Consider the following 14,872-nt stretch of genomic DNA (forward strand, 5'->3'; position numbering starts at 1 on the left):
TTGACACTAGTGTAAGGGACCAAATCCACATTGTTCGTTGACACTAGTGTGAGGGACCAAATCCACATTGTTCGTTGACACTAGTGTGAGGGACCAAATCCACATTGTTCGTTGACACTAGTGTGAGGGACCAAATCCACATTGTTCGTTGACACTAGTGTGAGGGACCAAATCCACATTGTTCGTTGACACTAGTGTAAGGGACCAAATCAATCTTATTCACGGATACTAGTGAATACCGATAAATGTACAGTTTTCTATGACATGATGGTAACGGACGGAATCTTAACCGTTCGTTGGCATTCTTGTATTGACTTACTAGTGTTAGTATCAAACCTTTATGCATGTACACTTACATATACTACAATGATTTGTTTATGTTTTTCAGTCGTTTTGTACTGCGTTACCACGAGGCTAACGGTCTTGATGATATTGGGGGTATCAGCTTGAAGAACATCATCTGTCTGCTGTTTGCCTGGATCCTTATCTTCTTCTGTCTCATGAAGGGCATCAAATCGTCTGGAAAGGTGAGCCGACGTGTGTTTTCTGCCATATTGTCAGTGCAGGATACAATATATACAAACGATGAGTCAGGTTTAGCAACGTGCCAATCGGAAATCTAGTAATTTCACCTTCGGACACGATGCGTCGCCTTTCACTCGGCAAACTTTGTTACCATACCATATCACACGCGTCCTCGGGTCCGATTTTCACCGACCACATGAAAGTTACTTACAAATTGTTAAAAAAGAGGATGACGCGGAATGTTTCTTTCTAAATGATTGCCCTTTTTTATTACGTACGAATGTGTATGAAACTCAAGGAATATAAAATAAAAATGTATTTATTACGCCTTTGTTTTAAAATATAAATGTCACGTTGAATCACTCACATATTCCGATATTCCCCATGGCCGCTGAATCGACAACATTTGTAGATAATTCATACCTGTGTTCAAATGCATCTTATTTTAACACACTATGCCAGGCAAAATGTCTTTCATATTATTCAAATAAAATTTCGCACTTGTAACCTTTAGCTGTCTGTTCAGACCTAGTATACAGCTGTTGCTAACTTTACGTTACAGGTTGTGTACTTCACGGCAACATTTCCGTACCTCGTTATCACTGTCCTGCTGGTCCGTGGTCTTACCCTGCCCGGTTTCAAGCAGGGAATCGAGTTCTACATCATCCCTACATGGGATAAACTGCTCAATATCAAGGTCAGTACGTAAACTATACGATATAGTCGGAACGTGTTGTATTTCTTATGATTAACTGTTCAGTATCAAGGTCAGCTTGTACAAAGGGTATTGGAATGGGTACTACTTTTGTCGTTAATATATCTGCACAATACATTTATGCAATGCACTTTATTACGTTTCTAATCACGTGTGTTTTTAACAATGGCAAACAAATACATGTGAACGTTTATACAAAGAAATAACGTGAACATATGCATTTTGAACGCTTCAACATAGTCTCGCAGGTAAACATATTAAATATTTTGGTAGGGTAACAATGTAAACTATTTTCCAATGATAAACCTAAAGAATGTCCCTATTGTTAGCATGCTATGACACTGTTTTCTGATAATGAGGATGTCCCTATTGTTAGCATGCTATAACACTGTTGTCTGATATTGAAGATGTCCCTATTGTAAGCATGCTATAACACTGTTGTCTGATATTGAGGATGTCCCTATTGTTAGCATGCTATAACAACACTGTTGTCTGATAATGAGGATGTCCCTATTATTAGCATGCTATAACAGTGTTGTCTGATATTGAGGATGTCCCTATTGTAAGCATGCTATAACACTGTTGTCTGATATTGAGGATGTCCCTATTGTAAGCATGCTATAACACTGTTGTCTGATATTGAGGATGTCCCTATTGTTAGCATGCTATAACACTGTTGTCTGATAATGAGGATGTCCCTATTGTTAGCATGCTATCGCACTGTTGTCTGACATTGATGATGACCCTATTGTTAGCATGCTATAACAACACTGTTGTCTGATATTGAGGATGCCCCTATTATTAGCATGCTATAGTACTGTTGTCTGATATTGAGGATGCCCATATTGTTAGCATGCTATAGCACTGTTGTCTGACATTGAGCATGTCCCTATTGTGAGCATGCTATAACACTGTTGTCTTATATACAGAAATCACCGAACTTATCATAAAATGAGCTAAGGCTAATTTGTTTATTTTGTCCTCAAGTAACTACAAGAAAAAAGTTGATGCATAGAATCAAGTCGGCGCAATGAAATTAGAAGAAAAACGTGCATGCAGATAACCAAAAATTGTAATTATTTCAATGATACTATCTTTTTTATAATATTGGGTGTACATATGCTCGAATGACATTATGGTTAATAATATTGTTACAATAGTTTAAGCCCGGAATTAAAGATAGTCGGGGGGGGGGGGGGGTCCAAGCTTTTCCTCCGGTTAAAACTAAATTATACCAAAAATATACATACGTTTCTTCGGAATAATTAGAGTCAATGGTCTAATACACAGATTTCAATAGCATGAAATTCACCTTTTATTAATACTGGCATGTTATGTGAATGGAGCTCATTCTTTCGAATGGATTTTTTTTTAAATAAACCATTAAGCTCAATGTTAATTTTTCAAAACTCGGGCATTTTTGCTGTCGCCAGGGGACCTTCATCTATTTTGAGCGGAAGTTGATATCAATCGGAACACCACCTCGGCCTGTATCTATCTCGGAGATGGCCGAGTTGTTATGATTGAGTTGGTATTAAAAATCAAAATTTTCAAAATGATAAGCTGAGCTATTATGATTTAAGTATTCATAATCAATTAAAGTGTAAAATTTTATAAATTATACTTAACTTCATATTATATCATGCAACGTGGAAACTATTGAAAGCATTGCATCTCGGAAATAAATTATTAAAGTAACACTTAACTTCTAAATCTCATCAGAGGTGATGCTGTATACAATTCTTACACAATCTATGTTAACTAGGAGCTGACTCCCTACGGGGTTTCTGCAACACATGCATCTGTACTAATGGATCGACGTTTCAGCTACTATTTTTCTGGTGTCCGTCGTTATAACAAACGGTTTTTATAATGAATTTGGAAACATGGGCGCCGACTAACAAATTGTTATTAAACCTTATCCGTGCCTACAGGTGTGGTCTGACGCTGCGACCCAGATCTTCTACTCTTTGGGCCCTGGGTTTGGCGGGTTGCTGTGTATGTCAAGTTTCAACCGCTTTAAGAACAACTGTTGGCGAGACTCGGTGATCGTCGCCTTCATCAACTGCGGGACGTCGGTGTTCGCAGGCTTTGCTATCTTCTCACTGCTCGGATACATGGCGCATCAGACAAACCAAGCGGTTGAAGACGTAGCTGACAGTGGTTAGTTACTGTATTAAATATTCTCATTGTATTTTGTATCTTTAGATGGGATATTTTAACAAGAACATTTTATAATAATAATAATTTAAATAAAATTTGTCTGTGAAATCACACCTTAAGCGTGGATCACTATCACTCGCATAAAATGTCCATTAACTGTCCCGACCTGAATTAGTTCCCATAAAAAAGTGCATATCTATGTGACGCTGAGTACACACAACCTTTACATATACCTGGATGAGGTACTCCTAAAAAAGTAGTCCAGACGTACATGTACACGTACAACTTGTATTTAGTAAACTCTTGCTTATTTAGGAGGATATTTTGATCGGACCATTTCCAACAGTGAACGACTGTGTTGAGAAATTATAAAAATATCTAGAAATGTAGTGAGGTCGATATTCGTTCATACTTATTATATCGCATAAGGAAAACAAACACAAATGTTATTTCTCCAATCAGGTCCTGGACTTGCGTTTGTGGCATACCCAGAAGGCCTTGCAAAACTTCCGGTGTCGGCGCTGTGGTCCTTCCTGTTTTTCTTCATGCTGATTACACTTGGTTTAGACTCACAGGTACAGTTTCGTTTTACTTCAAACAAAAACGTTTCGTTCGCATCTTACTTTTCATAACAGAGCGCTGTGTAACCCCGCATAACAGCATCGCCGCATAAACGTGTTTTTTTTTCGTTTATGCGGTGATATTCAACGCATAAACGTTTATGCGGCGACGCTCAACGCATAAAGCAGAAATTGATTATATGGGGCGCAACTGTGCCTTTTTGCCACATAAAGAGGATTAACTTAACCATTTATTATAAAGCTAAACAATATTTCAACAAAAACGATGGTGATGACGTTGATGATGATCATGATGATGATGATGATGATGATGATGATGATGGTTGTGGGGATGATAATGGTGGTTGTGATGATGTTGTTGATTATGGTGATGATTAAAATTAGGACGTTGCATATTACTGTCATTTTAAAGAAAATATGGGGAAAGTTGGCAGACAAGTTGAGCCAAAATGGAAGTTGAAAATAAACCCTTGGAGTGTTCAAATGACAAGTGCATAAAAACACAATCAATGAAAGAAAGAAGTCCATGATGACCCTATTATCAGTTTGAAATGATGTTGAAAGTATGTACGTGAAGTTAACGGCCTAGTGGCCCAGCTGCGTGAAGTAAGCGGCCTAGCGGCCTAGCGGCCTAGCGGCGTGAAGTTAGCAGCCTAGCGGCCTGGCTGCCTAAAATGCTATCCTATTTCAAAGCATGTATACATGCATTTTCTAATAAAACAAAGAAATATTAACTGATTTTTTAAGCACACACTATCACTCTGAGGCGATTATCAACTTTTTTTCAAAAAGTCGAACAAGCAGTCAGCTTTTCAAAGCATGTGAACATGCCTCTCCTTCTATTTTTTTTTATATATTTTCTGTTGTTATGCCCAAATTATCACTCTTAAGCAATTATAAACATTTTTTTCAAAAAAGTCGATCGAGCACCTCAGCGGCCTAAAATGGTTTCCTATTTCAAAGAATGTATACATACGTTTTCTTCCAAAACAATGATAAATCTATGGTTTAACAATTTTGCTAAATACAAAAAATGAAAATGCTGATATTCGCTTAAATGGATTTTTTAGGCAGCTTGGTCGAGTTTTGGGCGAAATGCAGACATTCGCTAAAGGATGGTCATTTTTTTAAGAAGAAAAGGCATGTATAAATGGTTTATAATAGAAACCAATTTTAGGCCGCTAGGCCGCCAGGCCGATAACTTCACGCCGCTGGGCCGCAAGGCCGCTAGGCCGCTGAACCGCTTGATCGACTATTTTGAAAAAAAAGAAGATAGTTGCTTAAGAGTGATAATTTGTGCATAAAAAACAGTATCATTGTTTTAGAAGAACAGGCATGTTTAATGCTTTGAAATAGCTGACTGCTTTATCGACGTTTTTGAAAAAAAAATGATGATAATAGCTTCAATGTGTTAATTTGTGCATAAAAACAGTTAATATGTCATTGTTTTAGGAGAAAATGCATGTATACATGCTTTGAAATAGGATTCAATTTTTGGCCGCTAGGCCGCCAACTTCATGCCGCTAGGCCGCCAGGCCGCTAGGCCGCTAACTTCAAGCCGCTAGGCCGCTAGGCTGCTAACTTCATGTACATGTTGAAAGTGCGCATTGTCAAGGGTATATGCCCGTCAGTCTGACAATAAGGCGAGAATATATGTTACGTCATACGACGATTCAGTTATCTTATTGTCCCAAATGACGGTGTTGTGCTTTGTCGTAACATTTATTCCAGCCTTTAGTCGGTTTAAACGTCATTTCAAACGTTTTCGCAGAAAGATCAATTGGTTTGGTTCACATTTAAACCGATCTTACTAAATCTTTGTCAGAATTTACGTCTCTAAAAGTCTAGTTCAAAGCTTGGTTAAGTGGACACAAAAAATTAGGACCGATCTTGATGAAACTTTATCAACCACTATTGTAATAGTATGTGTTTTAATTGCTTTTTATGCGGCGAAAGTGTGCCTTTTTGCCACATAAAAAATCCTTTTTATGCGTTGAAAATCACCGCATAAACGAAAAAAAAAACACGTTTATGCGGCGATGCTGTTATGCGGCGTTACAGCGCTTTATAAAATTTGAAATTGAACAAAACATTCCGGGAAGTACTACAATTCAAATGACTAGGAAGTGGATATAAGTTAAATTAGTCAACGATTGGGTCAGCGTTCGGGACAACCACGTAGTCAATCAGATGAACTACGTTAATCGTTACGCCGCTGTCAAAATAGATGATACGAAAACCAATCCGTAGCAACTCAAAATACAACCTGGGTTACATAACACCTGTAAAATAGGGCTTGGTGTTTGTCTCGATTCAACGACTAAGCTAAATTGTAAGAATTACCGCATTCTATAACTTGCCCTTTCAATAATTGAGATAAAAATTGAATTTGTTAACGCTTTTTGCAACGATGTCTGTCTAGCACATAACCTTCAAAGAAATGGCTACCTTCATATTAAATAAAGACTCAAATAAGTAAAGTGTTCCCAGAATACAACCTTTATAATCTACGAGTCCTGCCCACAATGGATAAAATACTTATTTCTTCATTTATAAAATTTATAGTCATAATAATCCAGAAATATAGAATTCAAGTATGAACAAAACAATAAAATGAAACCCAACAACTTTCAACGACGAAAACTAAACGAAAACAAATCAAACAGTTAGCCGACGACGGGATCAGCGTGGGGAACAAGCACGTGATCGACGATATGGACGACGCCATTTGTGACACCATTGTTCGCTGACGTCACGAGTCCGTTGTCAATCTTGACATCAGCTTGGTGGTGTACCATGTGCACGACCAGGGAGTCGGCGGTGTTCAGAGTAGCGAGTTGCTCCCTCTGGTAAAGTCCAGCGGAGTACTCAGTACTAGCGACCACGTGGTACTTCAAGATGGCGGCGAGAACGGCTGGGTCCTTTGTAAACTGGTCCAGCTGGGCTTGTGATAGACGAGCAAAAGCGGCGTTGTTAGGGGCGAACAGGGTTAGTCCGTCGGTTTTGAGGGCGTCCACAAGCCCGGCCTGCTGCACTAGGCCAAGGAGGGTGGACAACTCCGGGTTGTTGATAACATAGTCGACCAGACTTCCTGTTGGTGCCATCATGACACTGTCAATGACGTGGATGATGCCGTTGGTGCACATTACATCAGGCTGGGAGACAACGCAGCCCTGGATGGTGATCTTTTTGTTATGAGTGTATATGTTGAATCTGGCCTGGGCACCATTCACGGTGTCCACCAATAGTTCGTCGCTAGCAGCCGAGCTTGGGACACTTCCGGCGAGCACGTGGTAGAGAAGAACTTTTGTGAGCAGGGCGTTGTCGCTGGTTACGGCGGCGGTGACGTCAGCAGGCAGAGCAGCAAACGCAGCATCAGTTGGCGCGAAGATGGTGAAGGTTCCATTGTTTAGTGTGCCAACCAGCCCAGCTTTGGTGACTAGCGACACCAAAGTGGTAAAACGTCCATCGGCGACCAGCGTCTCGACTGTTGTTCTCTGGGCAAAGGCTGCCCCCACGAATAGGAAAACAACGACTGCTACGTTCATCTTTGTGTCTTCTGTATGTGTTCCGGTGTTGCTCTGTGGGAAAGTGAGTGAAGAATCGAATATTCTTCCTGGGTTTTATACCATGTACTCACATGTTTCAGCACGCCCTTTCCGCAGTCCATGAGGCCAAATGTGTTCATTATACACTGAATTCTTACATAAGCACATTCTGCTACTCTGCAAATGTTCAAATATATACATCATTACTCGTGTTCTATTATTTCGACCTTGTCTAGGCTGATATGTAATAGCTTGTCCCGAGATGACCTGCCGAGGTCAATCCCCCGAGCTTTTTCTTATAGGCAGAAACATTAAAAACCAGCAATACGATTTAATTATACAACATAGTTATATAAAATTGTTCTGTTATAACATAATTAATGATTATGAACACTGACTGCTAAAGACAATACCGTGAATGTATCAGTTAATTATTCCGTTTTTTTTCTGCAAGAAATCTGAAATAACCTTAACAATAAGTTGTATAGTAATCAAAAACATATACGTACATGTACGGTTGTGATACAGGTATTTACAGTTAAACTGTCAGGATTTTCCTTACTGTCGGAATATTGTTTGTGTTACATTCCGACTGACGGAATATTGTTTGTGTTACATCCCGACTGACGGAATATTGTTTGTGTTACATCCCGACTGACGAGAAATTGTTCGTGCTACATCCCGACTGACCTAATATTGTTTGTGTTAAATCCAGACGGACGGGATATTGTTTGTGTTAAATCCCGACTGACAGGATATTGTTTGTGTTACATCCCGACTGACGGGATATCGTTGGTGTTAAATCCCTACTGACAGAATATCGTTGGTGTTAAATCCCTACTGACTGGTTATTGTTCGTGTTAAATCCCTTCTGACTGGATATTGTTCGTGTTAAATCCCTTCTGCCAGGATATAGTTCGTGTTAAAACCCTACTGACGGGATATTGTTCGTGTTAAAACCCTACTGACGGGATATTGTTCGTGTTAAAGAATCATTTGTATTGTTAAGATGATTAAATGCATGTTTAATGAAGTTTTGGTGTTGTCCAAGGCAATCTCTTGGACAGTATGATATTCGTCAATAGCGGATTTAGTGGGGCGCACCCGGTGCGCGCCCCCTCTAAAATCGCCCGAGTTTACTTTTATTTTATTATCGGAGAAAACAATACGCTCATAATGCATCATTTCCGACTACATTTTTTTTCCTTGATGGAGTAACCCCAAATCCCCATGCGAACAGTATGTCATATACTTTCGGTTCTGAGTGAGGGGCGCATGGCAAAAGGTTGCGCTCCAAAGTTACGCCCCTCTAACGTCAATGCCTGGACCCGCCCCTGTTCGTGTATCATATATGTCTTTGGTTTTGAGTCTACTCGTTCCTATAGGTAATCTAGAATATTTTATCACAGTTCAATATGTAAGCTGTGCCTACCGGCCACTAAGCTGTGCCGACTGATCACTAAGCTGTGCTTACTGTCACTAAGCTGTGCCTGCTGATCACTAAGCTGTGCCTACTGGTCACTAAGCTGTGCCTACTGGTCACTAAGCTGTGCCTACTGGTCACTAAGCTGTGCCTACTGGTCACTAAGCTGTGCTTACTGGTCACTAAGCTGTGCCTACTGGTCACACTGCTAAATGATCACGTGTTTGTTCTACACAGTCAAAATGTTGCCATGTGATAAAGAAGGTCAGCTGTTGTTCATGAGCGTTAGACCAAATAATGAAATGTTTATCTTTGGTATAATTGAGATATACGTTGTTATGTAAATCTTTACTTGGTTATGAAACCCACTTGCGATAACGTTCCGAAATAGAGTCGAACCCCGTTGGCTCGAACTCCCAAGAACCAGCGAAAATACCTCCAGCCTCGATAAACTCGAACCAAACGGGATTTTTTAACTTCAGTATAAAGAAATCAGTCCTTTACATCCAGTTTGAGCCAACGAGTAATTCGAGCCAAGCGAGTTCGACCCAACGGGGTTCGACTGTACATATAGTGTGTTCTTTCTCAAGGCTGTGGATTTACAAAAAAATGCTGCAGAAACATGCATTGCATCAGGCAGTGCTTGTGTTGAAAGCATAGTATTTGTTGTAGAATTTAGAGTTCAACTACATAAACAATTCAAGTGCTCTATGTATATCAGCCCGGTCAACCAAATAACTTGCGAATGATATCAACACACGCTTGCCTGGATTGTGTTCAGTGGCCGCTGACAATTCAAAAAGTGTAGTGAATACGGCGGGGTATCAATAAAAAAGTTTTACATTTTAATCCCACCAGCAGCAGACCATATGTTTTGCACATTGCCTTGAATGAAAAGGCAACCTTCATATTAAATGAAGACGCATGACAGTAAAAATCGTACCGAGAATAAAAGAAAATTAAACTACGAGTTTACTTGCCACCATTGATAAAAAAACTTCTTTCTTCATTTGAAAATTTATATTCATAACATACATAAATATAGAATTCAAGTATGAACAAAACAATACGTAGAAACACAACGATCAACGACGGAAACTAAACGAAAACAAATCAAACAGTTAGCCGACGATGGGATCAGCGTGGGGAACAAGCACGTGATCGACGATATGGACGACGCCATTTGTGACACCATTGTTCGCTGACGTCACGAGTCCGTTGTCAATCTTGACATCAGCATGGTGGTGTACCATGTGCACGACCAGGGAGTCGGCGGTGTTCAGAGTAGCGAGTTGCTCCCTCTGGTAAAGTCCGGCGGAGTACTCAGTACTAGCGACCACGTGGTATTTCAAGATGGCGGCGAGAACGGCTGGGTCCTTTGTAAACTGGTCCAGCTGGGCTTGTGTGAGACGAGCAAAAGCGGCGTTGTTAGGGGCGAACAGGGTTAGTCCGTCGGCTTTGAGGGCGTCCACAAGCCCGGCCTGCTGCACTAGGCCAAGGAGGGTGGACAACTGCGGGTTGTTGATAACATAGTCGACCAGACTTCCTGTTGGTGCCATCATGACACTGTCAATGACGTGGATGATACCGTTGGTGCACATTACATCAGGCTGGGAGACAACGCAGCCCTGGATGGTGATCTTTTTGTTATGAGTGTATATGTTGAATCTGGCCTGGGCACCATTCACGGTGTCCACCAATAGTTCGTCGCTAGCAGCCGAGCTTGGGACACTTCCGGCGAGCACGTGGTAGAGAAGAACTTTTGTGAGCAGGGCGTTGTCGCTGGTTACGGCGGCGGTGACGTCAGCAGGCAGAGCAGCAAACGCAGCATCAGTTGGCGCGAAGATGGTGAAGGTTCCATTGTTTAGTGTGCCAACCAGCCCAGCTTTGGTGACTAGCGACACCAAAGTGGTAAAACGTCCATCGGCGACCAGCGTCTCGACTGTTGTTCTCTGGGCAAAGGCTGCCCCCACGAAAAGTAAAAGAAGGAGTGTTGCATTCATGGCTCTGCCTTGGTGGTGCTTCGTTTATTGCTCTGCTAAGATGTGAGTGAAGACTCGAATGATTCCGCTGGTCTTTATATCCTTGCCTCACATGATTCAGCATGCCACATTTTCAGATCGTGATTATAACGAAACTGAATCAGACGTGACTTGCTTGCATAAGGACGACCTTTCTGCACATATGTGCAAAATGACCTTTAGTGTCCATGTGCTTAGTCCAAACACAAGAAATTGCACAACAGAAGTTCTTATCTAGGGAAATATCACCATTGTCTGAGATGACCAGGTTAAAAATATAAGAAAATCAATATCTAAGCAATATTAACAATTCTATTTGCTACCATGTATTCATGTAAATTTAGTGACTGGCAAAGCAAACTGAGATATTTGCAAAGCTTTTCCCTTAATATAATGCCCATGTTTAGTTTTTTGCATCTTCTTCTGTAGTACATGAATGAGACTGAACCGAGATTCCAAAGCTATTAATAACCAGTCGATTTTTTTCTTAATGATTCTACTGCAGTGACTTATCCAGTAAAATATATTTTAATGATCTGTGCAAAAATGGCATGTCAATGTTCGTGTCATGATCCATTTCATTGGCTAACTAGGGTTAAATGGGGGCATTAAAGAGCCATGTTTTGAAGGATATTGATAATGACTTTTTCTAGAAAGTAACAGATTCAAAGTGATTCAAGTCATTTAGTGTATGATACCTGTTCTTCTAACTTAATCTCAAATGTCTTATCAACTCAAAAATGAAGTTTTTACATTCCCGAATAGCGAAAAAACTATTTAATTGATTGAATAACGTTCTTCTAGAGTGTTTGAATACAGTTAATAGTTTCTACATCTGTTTTAAGACTTATTTCATCAAAATTAATGATAACAACTTGAATAGCAGTGTAATTGTACACTGTCATTTTGTACATTTTGGTTAATTTCTTTTTCATGCAATGTATTTTTTAAAAATTGTAAGTTGAAACAAAAGATCATTCTGAGCAAGTATCTTCGTTACAAATATTTTTATCGTATGTCAATGTTTATTTGTTGCTCAGTACACTTTATACTGTGTCCGTAATCTGCAGATTCTACCTGTATACTAGGTGAATTTCTAACACAAAATACAATAATTCACATCAACTTTTAGAGGAAAATACATAAAAAGTCAAGTCTCAAATATTTCTCCCTTAAATAATTTAATATAGGCAAGTCTGTAGAACACATCCAACATGTTTTTGTTACAGTTCTATTTTGGCGATCTACAGAAAATAGAGCGGGCGTACCTTGGGCGCAGGCAGATCGTCAAAATTGGACTCAAACGTATTTGGTGTTTGTTGGTGCAATCCTTCGATTGTCATTGGCCCATGAAAAAATGCACCCCAAGTAAATGCTACCTTTCTCTACAGAAACTTGTTCTACAAGTAAACCTTGATGGAGAAATAGACTGAACTACACTCTATGAAAAAAATGGTGCATTTGTCTAAATCGATCTCCGTTATGTTAATGAACAGAATCCTCGATTGTCAAGGGCCAACACAAAAATACAAACAGTGTTTGTAAAGAACCTGGGCGCCCTCCCAATAACATATTTTAATCGTAAACCCAACGCTACTAAGAGTGCTGAGGTACGCGACCCGTCAAGTAACGGACAGAATTTATGCGATATTTTCTTACGACTAACTGAAAATACAAAAAGAAAGAAACGCAGTTAACGCCAAAATCGAGGTAATGTCTGGAAATTTACGATCTTAAGCCTTAAACGATTTTTGTTGATACGTGCACCAGAAACGAACATAGTGACACACATCTATCTGCATTGAACACTGTTACGGGAAGGTCTTAATCTGTTGGTGTGTGCTGGTTATGCTTTTTCTTGCATTCATTAAGCCTTTTGTGTGTTTTTATTTACTTACCAACATTTTGTATCTGTGCCACTTAACTTATATCAGGAAAAGGTTTAAATTTCACTATGTTGTTTTCCCGATGATCTTATCATTAAGATCACGTTCAGTGTAAATGCTGGTCACCTGTGAACTTTCCCTTACTGATAGGTCAGTCGGTTCAGGTCGTATCACACATGATTATATGACCGCTTGTCTGACGGGACGGAATGATGTGTACAGTTTGGGTTTATATAACTGTGTCATTATCTAAGACCTTTGATAGATAAGGATACTTCTCATACGAATTGTTCCAATCTGTTGTGTTCTTGAACGATGGTTTGCGAGAGTTCCCCAGGTATTGTTAAGATACTCTTACCGTTTTCTTCAGCTTTTCACGTTCCATACTGCAGTTCATGAACTACTTTGAAAATGGATTCAAAGGCGGGTTTTTTCCTGGAATACACGTAATTTAGGAGTGAAACAAGGGGTTAGCAATGATTCTTCTTTGCTTCAAGGCTTCCATGAAAAAAGACATGCGTTGTATATCTTCAAATGTATTAAGTCTTCTTATGAATTACAGCCATGAAAGTGTCTGTTTTGTATGAAGAAGTTTTCCATATTGAACAGGGATAATTTTCACGCTGTTTTGTCACTCTTTAACTATACATGATTGAGCATTTAAAATATATACAGCTTCAATATATGTATTGCTTAATTATGCATTCAGTTGCATCATACTGTTAGAATTGGCCCTCAAAGTGTACACATTCAAACATCAGTTTTCCTCAAATTCCAGATGGTGATGATGGAGACGGTGATATCCGGGGTGACGGACATCTGGCCGCGCTTTCTGCGAACCCACAAAGCACCGTTCACGTTCGTCTGCTGTATAATAGGCTTCCTTCTCGGCATTCCGATGACAACAAAGGTAGGTTTCGTGAACCGGTAAACCAGTGACAACAAAGGATTTGTCCGTGAACCGGTTAACTCCTAGTAACTAAGGTATGATCCACATGAGGCGTCGTTCTTGGTGAAGTCATACTATCTTATGTATGGCCCGCATAGGTCTTCGCCCTCGGTAAACTGCTTATAACTAAGGTATGGCCCACACAGGGCGCCGTCCTCAGTAAACCTATAATATCTAATGTATGGCCCACGTAGGGCCTCGTCCTCAGAAAACCCATAATATCTAATGTATGGCCCGCGTTGGGCTTCGCCCTCAGTAAACCCATAATATCGTATGTATGGCCCACGTAGGGCTTCGCCCTCAGTAAACCCATAATATCGTATGTATGGCCCACGTAGGGCTTCGCCCTCAGTAAACCCATAATATCTTATGTATGGTCCACGTAGGGCCTCGTCCTCAGTAAACCCATACTATCAAATCTATGGCCCACGTAGGGCCTCGTCCTCAGTAAACCCATAATATCTAATGTATGGCCCACGTAGGGCCTCGTCCTCAGTAAACCCATACTATCTAATGTATGGCCCACGTAGGGCTTCGTCCTCAGTAAACCCATACTATCTTATGTATGGCCCACGTAGGGCCTCGTCCTCAGTAAATCCATAATATCTAATGTATGGCCCACGTAGGGCCTCGTCCTCAGTAAACCATACTATCTAATGTATGGCCCACGTAGAGCCTCGTCCTCAGTAAACCCATACTATCTAATGTATGGCCCACGTAGGGCTTCGTCCTCAGTAAACCCATACTATCTTATGTATGGCCCACGTAGGGCCTCGTCCTCAGTAAATCCATAATATCTAATGTATGGCATACGTAGGCCTTCGTCCTCAGTAAACCCATAATATCTAATGTATGGCCCACGTAGGGCCTCGTCCTCAGTAAACCCATACTATCTAATGTATGGCCAACGTAGGGCCTCGTCCTCAGTAAACCCATACTATCTAATGTATGGCCCACGTAGGGCTTCGCACTCAGTAAACCCATAATATCTTATGTATGGCCCACGTAGGGCCTCGTCCTCAGTAAACCCATACTATCTAATGCATGGCCCACGTAGGGCT

General features: G+C 40.4%; 1 protein-coding gene across 2 annotated transcripts in view; it reads left to right on the top strand.

The window, feature by feature from the left end:
• LOC128228470 (sodium-dependent proline transporter-like) overlaps positions 1-14,872 on the top strand; it is a 65,570-nt gene that overhangs the window by 39,204 nt on the left and 11,494 nt on the right. For both annotated transcript variants that reach the window (XM_052939792.1, XM_052939793.1), the window contains exons 6-10: positions 389-527; positions 1,088-1,222; positions 3,175-3,403; positions 3,866-3,978; positions 13,641-13,772. In XM_052939792.1, the coding sequence (XP_052795752.1) occupies positions 389-527; positions 1,088-1,222; positions 3,175-3,403; positions 3,866-3,978; positions 13,641-13,772 (748 nt within the window). The remainder of the gene's footprint in view (positions 1-388; positions 528-1,087; positions 1,223-3,174; positions 3,404-3,865; positions 3,979-13,640; positions 13,773-14,872) is intronic.

The sequence above is a fragment of the Mya arenaria genome, chromosome 3, assembly GCF_026914265.1.
Source record: "Mya arenaria isolate MELC-2E11 chromosome 3, ASM2691426v1".
Classification (NCBI taxonomy): domain Eukaryota; kingdom Metazoa; phylum Mollusca; class Bivalvia; order Myida; family Myidae; genus Mya; species Mya arenaria.